At 61.9% G+C, this 17695-nt stretch overlaps 1 protein-coding gene across 2 annotated transcripts in view; it reads right to left on the bottom strand.

Annotated features, from left to right (window-relative positions):
* Positions 1-4620: 4620 nt before the first annotated feature.
* The window catches only part of LOC112547409 (C-type lectin-like), a 46554-nt gene continuing 33479 nt past the window's right edge, over positions 4621-17695 (bottom strand). Inside the window, exons 1-6 of one of the 2 annotated variants that reach the window (XM_075916724.1) lie at positions 11180-11842; positions 10646-10725; positions 7945-8039; positions 6270-6407; positions 5417-5528; positions 4621-4865 (exon numbers count right to left, since the gene is read on the bottom strand). In XM_075916724.1, coding sequence (XP_075772839.1) covers positions 4765-4865; positions 5417-5528; positions 6270-6407; positions 7945-8039; positions 10646-10712 — 513 coding nt within the window. In that variant the 5' untranslated portion in view covers positions 10713-10725; positions 11180-11842 and the 3' untranslated portion in view covers positions 4621-4764. Of the gene's footprint in view, positions 4866-5416; positions 5529-6269; positions 6408-7944; positions 8040-10645; positions 10726-11179; positions 11843-17695 lie in introns of those variants that run through there. The other variant, XM_075916723.1, reaches the window with a different exon arrangement.

Raw genomic sequence — 17695 nt, 5'->3', positions numbered from 1 at the left:
GTACCGTATTCACTAACCGTATTGGGGGCGGCAAAGACTATTCCCTGGTACCGTATTCACTAACCGTATTGGGGGGCGGCAAAGACTATTCCCTGGTACCGTATTCACTAACCGTATTGGGGGCGGCAAAGACTATTCCCCGGTACCGTATTCACTAACCGTATTGGGGGCGGCAAAGACTATTCCCCGGTACCGTATTCACTAACCGTATTGGGGGCGGCAAAGACTATTCCCCGGTACCGTATTCACTAACCGTATTGGGGGCGGCAAAGACTATTCCCCGGTACCGTATTCACTAACCGTATTGGGGGCGGCAAAGACTATTCCCTGGTACCGTATTCACTAACCGTATTGGGGGCGGCAAAGACTATTCCCCGGTACCGTATTCACTAACCGTATTGGGGGCGGCAAAGACTATTCCCCGGTACCGTATTCACTAACCGTATTGGGGGCGGCAAAGACTATTCCCCGGTACCGTATTCACTAACCGTATTGGGGGCGGCAAAGACTATTCCCCGGTACCGTATTCACTAACCGTATTGGGGGTAGCAAAGACTATTCCCCGGTACCGTATTCACTAACCGTATTTGGGGGCGGCAAAGACTATTCCCCGGTACCGTATTCACTAACCGTATTGGGGGCGGCAAAGACTATTCCCTGGTACCGTATTCACTAACCGTATTGGGGGGCAGCAAAGAAGCGTCCCCAGCACCGCTCTGGGTCTGACCTTGTTGCAGATTCATAGACTCATAGACTCTAAGATCAGAAGGGACCATTCTGATCATCTAGTCTGACCCCCTGCACGGTGCAGGCCACAGAATCTCACCCACCCCTCCTAGAATAATCCTCTCACCTAGATCTCAGATATTGAAGCCTTCAGATACTTTGAAGGCCCCAAGATGCAGAGAATCCTCCAGCTGTGATCTGTGCCCCATGCTACAGAGGAAGGCGAAAAACCTCCAGGATCTCTGCCAATCTACCCTGGAGGAAAATTCCTTCCCGACCCCAAATATGGCGACCAGCTAAACCCTGAGCATGTGGGCTGTGACGTAGTGGGGGTACCTGGCTGGTTTCTATGCTGCTGGCTCTGGGGTAACCCCCTCTGGCTGCCGTGGGGACCATGACCCAGCAAAACAGGATGAGTCACTATGCAAACCAGTGGCCAGACACCCCCCATGGAGAGGAACAAAGGAAGGTGGAGGCTGCCCTGGCTGGGGGGCAGGGCTGGAAGAGGGTTAGTTAGTTGCTGTCTGGGAGCATGGAGGAGACAGCCTAGGGAAGGGGCTGGAGTTTAGGGGCCCAGTCTCCCCCATCTCAAGGGGGCCTGAGGCATCCTAGCCCAGCTCTGTGACCAGACTACATCTGTGCTGTGCTGTGTCCTGGAGAGGCAATAAATGTCCTCTATTCCACCGGCTGGTGCAGTCTGTTTGTGCCATTTCGGGGTGCAGGAGACGGGGAACCCCCAACGCGCCGTCACACTGGTGTCAGGGGTGGGATACACTGCACCACGTGGATGGAGCTTCCAGCGGCGAGCGACAAGGCGCTGTAGAAGCAAGAGCCCTGGAGCCAGGCGTGCTGGAGACAGAGCGAAGCGGTTCCTGGGAATCGTGGGGCGCTGCAGCACTAGACTGGTGAGTCTGCACCGAGGGGCCCAGCGGGCAGATGGCCTACGCCCGACTCTTGAAGGCAGAGCTGGTGGGGCTGTGCAGAGAGAGGGGCTTGCCTGTGCGGAAAGCAGCCAAGGCCCAGCTGATTGCCCAGCTGGAAGAGAATGACCAGCCACAGGGCCGGGATCTTGTCCCCAGGGGAAGCAGCCAGACCCCCCCTGAGAGTGTGTCAGGCTCAGAGAGGGGGAGGAGCGCTGGAACCCACCGGAGAGATGAGACAGCTTCCCCTGGGAGCCCTGCAAGCCGTAGCCCATCTAGGCCTATTTGAAATCTAAAAGCCCCTCCCCAACCTTATGGGAGGGACACTGGACCCATGTTCAACTGATTGCTTGGGACAAATAATGACTAAAGGGTCAAGAAGTGCGGGCTAGAGGTTCAAAATAAGGGAGCCGGATGGGGACACCGAGCAGAGAACCCCGGCCAGCGCCCACTGCTCCTCAAAGCTGTCGATGGAGCCAATGGACGCCGCCCAGAGGAACTCTGTCCGGATTCGTGACACGAGGGAGGAGCGGAAATAGGCCCCACAGTCGCAGAGAACCCCCTCGTCTAGCATCCTCCTCCTGCTATTAAAGATGGCAGCTTTCGCTAAGGCCAGGAGCAAGCTGACGAGGGGTCTCGCGACTTTGTGGGGCCACGGATAGGGTGTGCATAAATGAAAAGGTGAGGGGAAAAGTGCAGCCAGAACCTCAATAAGAGGTTCTGGAGGAGCCGGAATAGGGGCTGCACCCTGGCGCATTCGAGGTAGGTGTGCGCCAGGTTCTCCCTCACGCCGCAAAAGGGGCAGGTGTCTGGGATAGGGGTGAACCGCGCCAAGTACACGCCCGTGCTCACGGCCCCGTGAAGGAGCCGCCAACTGATGTCCCCGATGGGCCGCGGAATTAAGGTCGAATAAACGCTGGCCCATCGGGGTTCCCCACCCTCTATAGGTCTGAGGTAGTCCCGCCACTTTGTATCGGGGCAGGACACGAGGGTGGGGAAATGCAAAGCGTGGAGCACTAGTGTGTACAGCTGTTCCCTGGGCGCGGTCCGGAAACAGACCGGCTGCAGATTTTGCAGCCGGCTGGGGGTCCAAGGGTGGGGAGGCCGGGGGGGCCCGCGGGACAGGGCAGGGACCAGCCCAGCGGAGCTGCGGCGGCTGGAGATCCAGCTGCAGATAAAGGAATTGGAAGTAGAGGACCGAGAGAGGGACCGCCAGGACCGAGAGAAGGAGCGTCAAGATCGAGAGAGGCAGCGGCAGCATGAGCTGGCCATGGCAGAGCGGAGAACCAGCGGGGCTGTGACGACCTTGTTAGGGCTGTGGGTGACCTCTGCTGTCTGTAGCAAGACCCAGCAGGGAAGGGGGGAGTCATTATGCAAAGGGGGCTCCAAACTGGTCTGACCAGCCACCCCCCATGGGGAGAAACAAAGGAAGGTGGATGCTGCCCTGGCCGGGGGGGCAGGGCTGGAGGAGAGGTGGTTAGTTCCTGTCTGGGGAGAAGGAGTGGCGGAGGGGACTGGGACTCCCCTATCTCAAGGGGGGCACTGAGGCCTCTTAGCCCCAATTCCTGTAATCAGATGACATCTGTGCTGTGCTATACCCTGGAGAAGCAATAAACTACCTCTGTTCTACTGGCTGGGGGAGTCTGTTCATGCCATTTGGGGGTGCAGGAGATGGGGGACCCCAACACGCCGTCACAGGAGGCGAGAGGCAAAGGCAGCTTCTTACAGTTCTCGCGCTGCTAGGCCACAGACTTAGCCTGACTCTTGCTCTGCTACTGACAAACCTAAGATGGCTGCACACAAATCCCCTTTCCCCTTTTACGAGGAGAGGCTGAGGGACTTGGGTCTGTTTAGTCTGCAGAAGAGAAGAGTGAGGGGGGATTTGAGAGCAGCCTTCAACTTCCAGAAGGGAGGTTCCAAAGAGGCTGGCGAGAGGCTGTTCTCAGTAGTGAGGGATGGTAGAACAAGGAGCAATGGGCTCAAGTTGTGGTGGGAGAGGTCCAGGTTGGATCTTAGGAAAAACTATTTCCCTAGGAGGGTGGTGAAGCGCTGGGCTGGGTTCCCTAGGGAGGTGGAGTCTCCATCCCTAGAGGTGTTTGAGTCTCGGCTTGACAAAGCCCTGGCTGGGTTGAGTTAGTTGGGACTGGTCCTGCCTAGAGCAGGGGGCTGGACTTGATGACCCCTGAGGTCTCTTCCAGCTCTATGGTTCCACCTCCATTGTCCCTGGAGGTAGGGAGTGGGGCTTCTTGGGGCTGGGGGGAAATCGGAGGGGGGCCCCCAAACACCTCGCGGTCGCCGGGCAGCGCAGGCGACAGGAACGCTCCCCGCAGCAGCCGCCCCATCCCCTGCTCACGCCTGCACCCCCCTGCCCCTGGCACTGCCGATGCCAGGCAGGCAACGCCCCTAATGTGCCCCTCCCTCCACTCTCCCCGCCCCCGCCTGGGGGTCAGCGCCCCCCCAGGGCAGGGCCCGTTCGGACCCCTCGCGCCCCCAGGGTTGAGTCAGTCCAGCCCCTGTGGCACCAGGGGACCCGTGCAAGCACCCTGCTCTGGGCCCTGCCTGGGGCTCCCGCGTGGGACCTCGCTGGGGCCGGTCCGAGCTGCAGCCGAACTCGAAGGGCCTCGGGCCGCCGGCCTGGGACCCTGGGGCTGCGGCTGGGCCGGGCGAGCGCGAGGAGACCCCCCTTCTCGGAGGCTGGGCCGGGCAAGGAGGCAGGAGCTGTGCTCAGCGGGTTCTGGCACATGTCCCTGCCCGGCAGGGGAGCGTGTGCACGCGGGGCAGGCTGCAGGGCCCCTCTGGGGCAGTACTGAGGGCAGGGGGGCAAGGCCCAGGTTGTTACCAGAGGGCCTGGACTTGCTCCTGGTTCATTCCCGTCCCCCCCGCAGGGCGGGTCCCGGGGTGCTGCCCGGCCCCACGCGGGGCTGCCCGTGGCAGAGGGAGGCCCGAGAGAGAGGGACACGCTCAGAACTGGATGCTCAGGGGACGTTTATTTCACGGCGCGGGGGTTGCGGAGCCGAGTGTGGGGGCCACGGGGGGAGCAGGGGGCGGGGGGAGGCAGCGTCACACAGAGATGCTCCGCAGCAGGGACCTTGCACCAGGGGCGCCGGAGGGACCCGATTCACTGCCCGGGTGCGGGGAGGAGCTGCCTCCCGCAGGATCCCCGCTTGCACACGAAGCGGAACCTCTGGTCACAGGGATAATCGTGCCACTTCTGAAAATCTAGGGGGAGAAGAGAGACCGGGCCTGAGTGCAGACGGCTGGGCCGTTCCCGCCGGACAGCAACCCCTCCCCAGCCCCGTGCGGTCCCTGCCCGGAGCCCGGGTTCCCGGCCTGCCGTGCGCAGAGCACGGTCCTCCCTCGGGCACCGCTCCCCCTGCTCTGGGGCTGGCCGCAGGAAGCTCCGTGGGGCACATGGGCCGTTCTCAGCGCCCTGCTCCCGGGGGGCGGGTTCTCCTGCTGTTTGACTCTGTCCCCGTCCAGTCACAGCAGCCCGACTGGGCCCACCTTGTCTGTGCGTGTGCATGCATGTGTGCATCTCTCCCATCTGTCACGGGAGCAGACGTGAACAGGCCTGGGGCGCTGGGGGCAGCGGGTCAGACCAGGACCCCCCTGACTGCTCTCCCCGGCTGGGGCAGGGGCGACAGAGGAGCTGGGGTTGGCCCTGCAGCTGCTGGGGCAGCCGGATCCGAGTCTCAGGGCTTTGGGCAGAGCGAGGCAGGGCCCTGGCGGGGCAGGGAGTGGGGGGGAGAGGGGCTGAGCTGCTGGCTCACCTGGCCCTTCTAACACCGCACATCGCTCGTTTTGTGTTTGGCCGCCAGGCTGTCCATTATCCCACGCGATGAACTTGGCCGGGGAGCGATCGGCCCAGCCCCAGCACTGGTTCTGCAGAGGCAAAGGAGAGGAGACCCCGTGACTCCCAAGGTCACCAGCTAGAGCGTCGCCCCTCGTGTTGATGAGCCGCCCCGCTGGCCCCGAGCGCGAGCCGGGTCCCGGACGCACAGGAGCCGATGCAGAGCGCGGCCGAGAACCCTCCAGCGAGCGCCGCCCCGACGGGCGCGGCCCCACGACTCTCTTCCAGCACCCGCCAGCCCAAAGGCTTCCAGAACCATCCGCCTCCGCCCGCACACGTTTCTGAGCCGGTGCCTGGTGGTTCCTGGGACCCCGAGTGTCCCCTACAAGGCTGGGGGCTGAGGAGCCTCTGGCCAGGGACCCCCCCGGCCAGGCCCAGCAGAGAACCCACAGACCGGCCCTGGGCTGCGCTCGGCGGTGGGTGTTGGGCTCTGATCCTGAGACTTAAATCCCTGGAGGCTGTAGCCCTCGTCTAGACGTCTCGTCTCGGGTCGGGGGCAGGGACTGACTCAAGGCCTGGGCTGAACAGTCGGAGCCCAACAGGCCTGGGCCGAGTGTCACCATGGATGTCAGTCACAGCGGGCTGGGCTCTGTGCCGGGTGTTGGGCACTGACCCTGGGACTGACATCGCAGGCGGCTGTAGCCGGTTTTCACCCGTCCCACCTGAGATCCTGCTCTCGTGGGACCCCCCCACCCCACAACAGCCCCCCACTGAGCAGGGAACAGAGCCAGGGGAGGGAGGGGCCGCAGGCGGAGCGGGCGCCGGGCACTCACCTCCGAAGGGTCCGAGAGTCCGATCCAGACGGAACCCGACCCCGGGTTCTGCCTGACGTATTCGGCCACCATGTTATTTTCTCCGGCGCTGAGAATGGAGGCGAGATGGGTTCCCGCGCCCTGCTCCTGGCACTCGGCCTGGGCCAAGAAGGGACAAAGCCGGTTACCCCATTTCTGCCCCCCAGGGAGCAGCAGGGGCAAGTCCAGCACAGGCCTGGGGCCTGGCCCCCCCGGGGTAGCGCCCCTCCCTCCCAGCGCCAATGGCAGGAGCAGGCAGAGCAGCCTGCCCCCACCCCCGCCTGGCCCCCTGCGCTCTGGGCACAGACACAGCTCCCCTGGCTCTGGGCCGGCCCTGGCTCCGGGCTCTGCCGGGCGCTGGCTGGTCCCAGGACGTCCTGACCCCGCGCTGGCCCCACAGGCCACGGGGCAGCGCCGCGGGAAGGGCTTTCCTGGAGATCCCACCCGGCCCTGAGCCGCTCCCCGGCCCCGCCCGGACGAGTCCCCAGCCCCGGGCGCCCGAGTCGTCTGGACGGGGCAGCCCCGGGTCTGCTGCTGCGTAGCCGCCCCCAGGGCCTGTTCCCGCCCGGGCGATTGAGCCACGTTCTCGGGGGGGGGGGGATCGCTGCGGGTGCAGCCTGGGGGGGGGGCTGGGCAGTGAATAGTGATGCAGGCGGCAGGACTGGGAGGCTGGGGGGCTGGGCTGCCGTGAGCCCCGTGTGACTGACACAGCCCAGTGCCAGGGCGCCCGTCCAGGGCCCAGCGAGCCGGCCCCACCCACCCTGGGCACAGAGCCTGGGAGCCGGGCTGAGCAGCTCGGAGGGGGCAGGCACCAGCCAGTGCCTGGGAGCGCTCGGTGCCGTGATACACCAGGGCGAGTGTGAGCCTGGAGCGTGCAAGCACAGGACTGGGGGGCACGAGGGGTGTTACACGTGCACGGGGCTGGTGAGAGCAGCACAGAGACAATATGGCTTGTGTAACAGGAAATCCTGCCTCACTAGAGTGCTCTGATACTCAGCCCACCCCTCCCCCACCCAGCGCCCTTCCCCCGATACTCAGCCCACCCCTCCCCCGCCCAGCACCCTTCCCCCGATACTCAGCCCACCCCTCCCCCGCCCAGCGCCCTTCCCCCGATACTCAGCCCACCCCTCCCCCGCCCAGCACCCTTCCCCCGATACTCAGCCCACCCCTCCCCCGCCCAGCACCCTTCCCCCGATACTCAGCCCACCCCTCCCCCGCCCAGCACCCTTCCCCCGATACTCAGCCCACCCCTCCCCCGCCCAGCACCCTTCCCCCGATACTCAGCCCACCCCTCCCCCGCCCAGCACCCTTCCCCCGATACTCAGCCCACCCCTCCCCCGCCCAGCACCCTTCCCCCGATACTCAACCCACCCCTCCCCCGCCCAGCACCCTTCCCCCGATACTCAGCCCACCCCTCCCCCGCCCAGCACCCTTCCCCCGATACTCAGCCCACCCCTCCCCCGCCCAGCGCCCTTCCCCCGATACTCAGCCCACCCCTCCCCCGCCCAGCACCCTTCCCCCGATACTCAGCCCACCCCTCCCCCGCCCAGCGCCCTTCCCCCGATACTCAACCCACCCCTCCCCCGCCCAGCACCCTTCCCCCGATACTCAACCCCTACACCCAGTGCTCTGAGCCCCGCTGCCTCCAGCCTCTCACCTGGGCCTCCTGCCAGGTTCTCCGTTGGGGGAAGTATTTGTAGCAGTCGCCTTGGTGGGATTTCCAGCCTTTGGGACAGAACCCGGCCTGTGTCCCTGTGGAGAGGATGCCGGGGGCCAGTTAGAGGCTGTTTCACACCACACCTGTTCTTTCCTAGAGTTCAGGTAACGTGGGGGAGGCTGGGGCTGCAGGGGGAAGGAACAGGGTTGCAGGGGGGGCCGGGGCTGCAGGAGAGGTCTGAGGCTGCAGGGGGGGTCTGGGGCTGCAGGGGGGTCCGGGGCTGCAGGGGGGGTCCGGGGCTGCAGGTGGGTCTGGGGTTGCAGGGGGGTCTGGGGCTGCAGGGGGGTCCGGGGCTGCAGGGGGGGTCCGGGGCTGCAGGGGGGTCCGGGGCTGCAGGGGGGGTCCGGGGCTGCAGGTGGGTCTGGGGCTGCAGGGGGGGCCGGGGCTGCAGGGGGGGTCCGGGGCTGCAGGTGGGTCTGGGGCTGCAGGGGGGGCCGGGGCTGCAGGGGGGGGCCGGGGCTGCAGGTGGGTCTGGGGCTGCAGGGGGGGCCGGGGCTGCAGGGGGGGGCCGGGGCTGCAGGTGGGTCTGGGGCTGCGGGGGGGGTCTGAGGCTGCAGGGGGTCCGGGGCTGCAGGGGGGGTCCGGGGCTGCAGGGGGGGTCCGGGGCTGCAGGGGGGGTCTGAGGCTGCAGGGGGGGCCAGGGCTGCAGGGGGGCGGGCTGGGGCTGCAGGGGGGGCCGGGACTGCAGGGGGGGTCTGAGGCTGCAGGGGGGGCCAGGGCTGCAGGGGGGGCGGGGCTGCAGGGGGGGTTCTGAGGCTGCAGGGGGGGCCAGGGCTGCAGGGGTGGCGGGGCTGCAGGGGGGGTTCTGAGGCTGCAGGGGGGGCGGGGCTGCAGGGGGGGCCGAGGCTGTAGGGGGGGGCCAGGGCTGCAGGGGTGGCGGGGCTGCTGGGGGGCATGGCTGCTGGGGGGGCGGAGCTGCGGGGGGGATGGGGCTGCAGGGGGGGTCTGAGGCTGCCGGGGGGCGGGGCTGCGGGGGGGACGGGGCTGCAGGGGGGGTCTGAGGCTGCAGGGGGGGCGGGGCTGTAGGGGGGGTGGGGCTGCTGGGTGCAGCTGGTCAGAGGCTGGTTCTGAGACCAACCTTCGCTTTCCCGGTGCTCGAGTATCGTCGGGCTGGTAGCTCTGCCCCAGGAGCACCAGGGCTCCCAGTGCCAGGAAGGGGGAAATGCAGCAGCGCTGGCTCCTGGGAGCTGCCAGCCTGAGTTTCTCCGCCCATCCCCGGGGCCAGGCAGGACTGTGGGAGCAGACATGCTGGGGGGAGGGGAAAGGGCAGAGCTGGGGGGGCCATGGGGTCGAGCAGAGGGGCCCAGGGCTGGAGGAGGGAAGGGAGAGAGGTGCCTAGGGAGGTGGGGAAGGGACCAGGGGGCACGAGGCGGGGGAGGGGACGCTGTGCAGGGAGGGGTCAGGCAGCAGCTGAAGCCGTGGCAGTGGCCGACGGGCCCGGTGCCCTGGGGTTTCGCAGCAGAGGGCGTCTGGCTCAGTGAGCACCGCTCAGAGTCGGGGGCTGACGCGCCAGCTGGCAAAGAACCGAGTGGCTCGGCGTGCGTCTGCGCTGCGGCGCCGTTAGGGGCACGGCTGGACCGCTACCCTTCTGCCACCGGAAGTCACACAGCGCAGCCGCAGGGTGCTGGCCGAAGGCGCTCTCCTGCCAACAAAACCCTTCCACCCCACAGAGCGTTTTTAGCTTTGTCGGCAGGAGGGCGCTTCCCCCGAGACAGCCGGGTTCACACCGGCCCTTGCTTCTGTATTTTGGGTTGTGTGTTTTAACACCTGGACAACAATTTTGTCTTTCGATTGTCAGTGGGACAAATCCTTACACGAGCTGGATGTCTTCAAGCCACGAGGGCCTAATGAAATGCATCCGGGAACTCTCCAGGAGATAGCTGAGGTGACAGCTGAGCCATTAGCAATTATCTTTGAAAGGAGGGAGCTTGCAGAGCTCTAAGAGGGCAAGCACAGGGCCCAGCTATAAGACTGGGAATAACGGCAATCTGGGGAATCCGGCTTCACCTCAGTGCCCAGAAAGACAGTAAGCAACCAGTGTGCCCCCGCGTAGAAGAGAACAGTCAGCAGGGTTTGTCCAGAACAAACCCTGTCAGAGCGCGTTGGTGGCTTCCGTTGGCAGGGTACGGAGCCCTGTGGCTGGGGGAAGCGGTAGATGCGGTAGAGCTGGACTCCAGTGAGGCTTTTGAGCCTGTCTCGCACGACCGTCTCATAAGCCAAGGGGGGAAAAGTGGGGGAGGACAGTCTGTGGGACAAAGGCACAATGTGCCGGGAATGGGACGGCCCTGCTGGCGTCAGAGGGCGGATGGGGAGACGCCAGGGCTGGAGAAGAGCCCTAACCAGCCCTTTGAGAGGGACCCACAGGGGGAACACGGGGGGCAGGACAGAACCCGTCGATGACAGGGGCTGAGCGCACATTGCCCAGGGCAGCCCCACCCGATCCCCAGGGGAAGAGCCGACCCCAGGGGGCATTTCAGCCTCCTCCTCTCCCCCCTCCCTGGGAGGGGCCGTGGGGCTGGGCCCCCCAGGCAGGGACCCCAGCAGCAGGAGACGGGCCATGGCTCTCATAGCCACGTCCCAGCTCCTACCACGGCGACCCGCCCCCGGGGGCTCAGGCTCGAGGGGCCGGGCCGGGACTCACCTGCCAGCGCGGGGCTGCAGACCAGGCAGCCGAGGAGGCAGAGGGTGATGAAGGCGACTGGCCCCATCTTCTCGCTGCCCCTGGGGAGAAAACACACAAGGGAGATGGGCCAGGAGAGCCCGAGACACCCCCAGGGCCACCCTCCCCCCTCCCATGGGGCAGTTCATGGGGGAGCATTTCAGAGCTGGGGATGTTTGCTGAGGGGCCTGGCTGAGGGGGAAGGGCCCTGGGGATCCATCTCCCACCCCGAGGGGCAGGCTCAGAGTCCCCCATGGGCAGGGGAGCTCTCTGGACTGGTCCCCAAGAGCCTGGCAGCACCGTCCCCTCCCCCACTCTCCCAGCACAGAGCAGGGCAGGGGCCTGGGAGCAGAGCGGGTGGGGGGTGCTCAGCAGGGTGCCGGGGCCGCGCTGTGGGGAGGGAGGGGCTGAGACAGCCCCAGTGACACACAGGGCAGCTCCGGCCCAGGGCTCAGGTATCTCCCACTGCCCAGCACCCAGCACGGAGGAGAAGGGCCGGGAGGGGCAGGGACTCACCCGTCCGTCCGTCCGTCTGGGCAGCTGGCGGGGAGCGCTGAGGGTCGGATCCAGCCTGTGCAGGGCGCTGGCTCTCCAGGGTATTTATTGCCCTACATGGAGGGCGGGGGAGGAAGGGGAGGATGCTGAAGATGCAAATCAGCCCAGCTGGCAAACGTGGACCCGCACCCAGAGCAAACAGAGACTCGGGGCCTGGCCGGCAGCCAAGCTGGGACCATGGAGAAGCCTTTGTCAGGGTGAGCTCCAAGGCAGAGCCACCGGGTGAGGAGCCCGGGTCTCTGCCCGAAGCTGAGTCCTTCCCCCACCTGTGGCCACCATCACGGCCGCCTCCCCGGGCCGGAGGGCAGCTGCCTCCCCTCCAGCCTGGGGTTCAGTGGGGATCACCGGGGCGGTGCAGCCCGTCTCCAGTCCCCGGCAGGGCCTTGTGGGATGGGGCAAGAATCCCAGCACTGGCGGCGAGGCCACAACCAGCTTTGGGGAAGATGCTGCCTGACCCCCGTGGTCAGCACCAGCCCATGCCCTGAAGCAGGAGGGCTGACGGGGCGGGGCTCCGGGACAGGGTTATCCGCACGGTCGGATCCCGGCATGTTCGCGCTCTCCCTGGAAATGTCCACTCATCCGCTGAACCCCGCGAGGCAGCTGACCTCACGCTATCCTGTGGCAGTGAGTTCCGCCGTCTAACGGCATGTTAAGCAAGGACTATCCTGGGGGATACGCAGCCCTGCCTGCTCAGAGCATTTCCTCCCCACAGCAATACCCCCCACGGAGCTTCCTGTGTCATCCGGTGCCGCTCGCCCCTTGGCTTGGCCACTCCTCACTGCTCACCCCCCTTCCCAGAGTGGGAGCCACCCAGGTCCCAGTAGAGGCCCCGGGGGCCCCATGATTGACCTCCTGCCCAGGGACAGTTGCCCAGTTAGCCCTGCTCTGTGGGTCAGGCAGGGAGGGGGTTTCGCCTCTCTGTGTGGCACGGGGGAGGCTGACACTGCACAGTGGAGGTTGCATCTCGCTCTGGGGTTCACCTCTTAAAGAGCTTGTTGACAAATTGGAGAAGGAGCAGTAAAGAGCCAGGAAAGGGATTGGAAGGAGAAGGGTAATGTCCGACTGTGAGGGGCTGAGGGAAATGGCTGGAGGAGGAGGGGCAATGTCCGACTGTAGGGGCCAAGGGAAATGGCTGGAGGAGGAGAGGCAATGTCCGACTGTAGGGGCCAAGGGAAATGGCTGGAGGAGGAGGAGGGGTAATGTCCGACTGTAGGGGCCAAGGGAAATGGCTGGAGGAGGAGAGGCAATGTCCGACTGTAGGGGCCAAGGGAAATGGCTGGAGGAGGAGGAGGGGTAATGTCCGACTGTAGGGGCCAAGGGAAATGGCTGGAGGAGGAGAGGCAATGTCCGACTGTAGGGGCCGAGGGAAATGGCTGGAGGACGAGGGGCAATGTCCGACTGTGAGGGGCCGAGGGACATGGCTGGAGGACGAGGGGCAATGTCCGACTGTGAGGGGCCGAGGGAAATGGCTGGAGGACGAGGGGCAATGTCTGACTGTGAGGGGCCGAGGGAAATGGCTGGAGGAGGGGCAGTGTCCGACTGTGAGGGGCCGAGGGAAATGGCTGGAGGACGAGGGGCAATGTCCGACTGTGAGGGGCCGAGGGAAATGGCTGGAGGAGGGGCAGTGTCCGACTGTGAGGGGCCGAGGGAAATGGCTGGAGGACGAGGGGCAATGTCCGACTGTGAGGGGCCGAGGGAAATGGCTGGAGGAGGGGCAGTGTCCGACTGTGAGGGGCCGAGGGAAATGGCTGGAGGAGGGGCAGTGTCCGACTGTGAGGGGCCGAGGGAAATGGCTGGAGGAGGGGCAGTGTCCGACTGTGAGGGGCCGAGGGAAATGGCTGGAGGACGAGGGGCAGTGTCCGACTGTGAGGGGCCGAGGGAAATGGCTGGAGGAGGGGCAGTGTCCGACTGTGAGGGGCCGAGGGACATGGCTGGAGGACGCGGGGTAATGTCCGACTGTGAGGGGCCGAGGGCGCTTTGTCTGCTTGTTAACAAGGACACAGGGGTCTGGTTCTGGTGCACCGGGGCCTTTCAGGAGCTACCCAGCGGGCGGCAGAAGCTCTGTCGTCCACCAGGAAGGGCGCACCCGGAGCCAGGGCTGGAAGCTGATGCTGGAGAAGCAGCTCAGACATTAGATGCAAACTGGCAGCCGTGAGGGTGATTCAGAGGGAGCTGTGGCCAGGGCCGGGTATCCTCCATGTTCTTCTGTTTCTGCTCTTTAAAACTTCCTGATGCCAGGTGAGAGAGAAATCCCCTCTGGTGCCAAGTAGGGAGGCAGAGGGTGAGAGAGGGAGATTCCACCACCTCCCTTGGCAATTTATTCCAATATTTGACCACCCTGACAGTTAGGAATTTTTTCCTAATGTCCAATCTAAACCTCCCTTGCTGCACTTTAAGCCCATTACTCCTTGTCCTGTCCTCAGAAACCAAGAGGAACAAATTTTCGCCTTCCTCCTTGTGACACCCTTTTAGATATTTGAAAACCGCTATCATGTCCCCCCTTAATCTTCTTTTTTCCAAACTAAACAAGCCCAGTTCATGAAGCCTGGCTTCATAGGTCATGTTCTCTAGACCTTTAATCATTCTTGTCGCTCTTCTCTGGACCCTTTCCAATTTCTCCACATCTTTCTTGAAATGTGGCGCCCAGAACTGGACACAGTACTCCAGCTGAGGCCTAACTAGTGCAGAGTAGAGCGGCAGAATGACTTCACGAGTTTTGCTTACAACACACCTGTTGATACAACCTAGAATCATATTTGCTTTTTTTGCAACAGCATCACACTGTTGACTCATATTCAACTTGTGGTCCACTATGACCCCTAGATCCCTTTCCGCCATGCTCCTTCCTAGACAGTCGCTTCCCATCTTGTATGTATGGAACTGATTGTTCCTTCCTAAGTGGAGCACTTTGCATTTCTCTTTATTAAACCTCATCCTGTTTACCTCTGACCATTTCTCTAACTTGCTAAGGTCATTTTGAATTATGTCCCTATCCTCCAAAGAAGGTGCAACCCCACCCAGTTTGGTATCATCTGCAAACTTAATAAGCGTACTCTCTATCCCAATATCTACATCATTGATGAAGATATTGAACAGTACGGGTCCCAAAACAGACCCTTGAGGAACTCCACTTGTTATCCCTTTCCAGCAGGATTTAGCACCGTTAACAACAACTCTCTGACTACGGTTATCCAGCCAATTATGCACCCACCTTATCGTGGCCCTATCTAAGTTATATTTGCCTAGTTTATCAATAAGAATATCATGCGAGACCGTATCAAATGCCTTACTAAAGTCTAGGTATATGACATCCACCACTTCTCCCTTATCCACAAGGCTCGTTATCCTATCAAAGAAAGCTATCAGATTAGTTTGGCATGACTTGTTCTTCACAAACCCATGCTGGGATGGGACAAGCTGCCGGCTTACAAGTCCCTGGAGCACACACACACAGCTCCCATGTGTACACACACACACACACACACACACACACACACACACACACACACAGTGCCCCCGTGTACACAGACACACACACACAGCCCCCATGTAAACACACAGACACACACAGACACACACACAGCTCCCATGTACACACACAGACAAACACACACAGCTCCCATGTACACACACACACACACACACACACACACACACACAGCCCCCGTGTACACACACACACACACACACACACACACACACAGTGCCCCCGTGTACACACACACACACAGCCCCCGTGTACACACACACACAGCCCCCATGCACACACACACAGCCCCCGTGTACACACACACACAGCCCCCGTGTACACACACACACAGCCCCCATGCACACACACACATACGCCAGACATGCACATGAGCAGCACCCAGAATTTTCACTGGACTCCTCACTTGGCCAATTTCCACCTAACTGGGGCAACGACGCACAGTGAGGGCGGCTGTGATCTGCCTGTTGCGGCTCCAGCCCAACAGCGTCACAGAGCAGCTCGCAGGGGGGCGGCAATTTCACCCCCAAACTTCCGTTCAGGGTTTCTCCGTCGCCGGGGCCCGTTTGGAGCGCGCCAGGGACAGTGTTCTGCCTCGGCGGGGTCCTGTCTCCAGCGGAGAGCTGTGGGCGGGGTTGGGGTTTCCCGATCCCGGGTCAGAAATCCCCTGCCACTGCAGACTACGGGGGAGGGGTGTGAAGGCCCCGCGGGAGCCGAAAGTGAAACCTCAGTCCCTCAGCAAATATTCCCGGGAAGCCTCATTTCAATGCACTTTCCTCTCCAAATATTGACCGTCATGCAAATGTCCCGGCCCCACGAGGAGCCTCCACGTTCCAGCCAGTCGAGTCCCCGTTTGCAAACCCTGTTCTAAGGCTTCTCCGGCGCCTCTTGGCTCCAGCGCCAGTGTGGTGAGCCAGGGCGGGCCGGGGAGCGCGCGGCTCTTCCTGGAGATTAAATGTCAGTTCCCATGTCAATGCAGAGCCCTGCAGGGCAGGTGAGGCCCCACCCGGGCAGCCAGCAAACAGTGTCTGAAGTTATTGTGAGAACACGCCGGCCTGTGTGTCACGTTACCGGAGTTTAAGGGGAGCAGCCAGATCACTGCTGCACCCATGGGGGGTGTTTGCCCCCAAAGTGGGTACAAACGGGGCCATGTGAGGTGTCAAACAAAAGCTCACCTTCCACTGAGTCTGAATATTCTCTTCATGTGATTGTATAATGTCTGTGTGTGGAGCTATAGACATTACTCTGTGTGGAGACGGGAAGTTTCTCTGTGTGTGGTGGAGCGATGGGCTCAGCCTATGGACATGCTAATTAGCAAGGCTCCAGGGACAATCGGTCTCTTAAGTACCAGAGACCCACCTGGGAAGGAATCTAGGTGCCTGGCCACTGACCATGTGACTGTCTCCAGCTTGGAAGAGACCAGGAAGGGAGATAAATATTCCATGTGGCCGACTCCCTCTTGGTCTTCAGCTCAGCTCTTGATCCTAGAGGCAGCCTTGCAAGGAACCACGAGCCGGGAAGAACTGTGGACCCATCCTGACATAGGGGGTGCATCTAGACTGGCAAGATTTTGTGCAAAAGCAAACGCCAGCTGTCTACACTGTCCCCTCCTCCTCCTACTCCTCTCTCTCCCCCGCTCCCGACCTCCCTTAGCTAGCCTACGCCTCTGCCGGGAGCCGGAACATCGGGCTGCAGGTTATGCCCAGGCCGGCCAAGGGCTTTGCGGACCCGGTGCCCACGGATACTCTGAGAGCCCAGAACACCCCAGCAACCACGCTGAGGCCCGGTGTTTTTTTCCTGCAGCCCGGCACTGGGCCGCGGCCCATAGTTTGGGCAACGCCGCTTTAGACATCAACAAGAGATGGCAGAGTTAGAAGGAAAATAATTGATATGAAAACAATCATTGATTTCTTTTCACTGTTTTTTATTATATATTGAAGTCTCTTTGCAGCTTTGCAGAGACTTCCTGCGCAGAGATGACAGGATGCTCTGGATTTCCACTAGGGAGGTAAAAGTGCGTTCACCTGAGGAGGGCAGGGTGGCAGGTTTGAGTCCTGCCCCTTCCCCCTCCCCCCCAGGAGGAGGTGGGATAAAGGACTCTCTCCCCCTCCTCCCCAGAGGAAGGGGAGATAAAGGACACCCTGGGTCTGTCTACACTACCACCCTAGTTTGAACTAGGGAGGCTAATGTAGGCAACCGGAGTTGCAAATGAAGCCCAGGATTTAAATATCCCAGGCTTCATTTGCATCTTGCCAGGCGCCGCCATTTTAAATCCCCATTAATGCGGACACCGTGCCCGCGGCTACACGCGTCACGGACTAGGTAGTTCAAATTAGGATCTCTAATTCGAGCTATCGTTACACTCAGGCTTCCAGTATGTGAGTGCTGGCTTCCTGCATGCACGCTGACCTGTGTGAAACTGTTGAAATGTACACGATTACTTCAATAAATTCATTTTAACATCCCTAGTATCCACAACGCGCCAGTTCAGGGATTTTTGTTGCTGGTAGCAACTGCGTTTTTCATTTCATTCCAGATATTTTGTTGAAGGCAACACATTGATTTCATTTTCCATATGCACTTTGGGTCCTTGTTCTGAGGCAATATAAAACTGTCCTGCAAGTTTCCTTCTTGATAGCTTATTTTGATGCTTCGGGTGTTGCACTGCTCATTGGATTGTTCTCAGTGTGCTGCAAGTGTACCTGACACTTTACAAAATATAGAAAGGAAAAGGTCTCCATCCTAACCAGAGTGCTTTTTATGAGCACATTTCAAAGCTGGGCACTAAGCATTATCATCCCAACTTTAGGCTGTGTCTAGACTGCATCCCTTTTCCGTAAAAGGGATGCAAATTAGACACATCGCAATTGCAAATGAAGCGGGGATTTAAATCCCCCCCGCTTCATTTGCATAAACATGGCTGCTGCTTTTTTCTGGCTTGGCGCTTTGCCGGAAAAAAGCGCCAGTCTAGACGCAGATCTTTCAGAAAA

This window comes from Pelodiscus sinensis, unplaced genomic scaffold (genome assembly GCF_049634645.1).
Source record: "Pelodiscus sinensis isolate JC-2024 unplaced genomic scaffold, ASM4963464v1 ctg58, whole genome shotgun sequence".
Lineage (NCBI taxonomy): Eukaryota > Metazoa > Chordata > Testudines > Trionychidae > Pelodiscus > Pelodiscus sinensis.
Note: the sequence above shows the minus strand (reverse complement) of the source record. Positions and strands in the feature narration are given on the sequence as shown.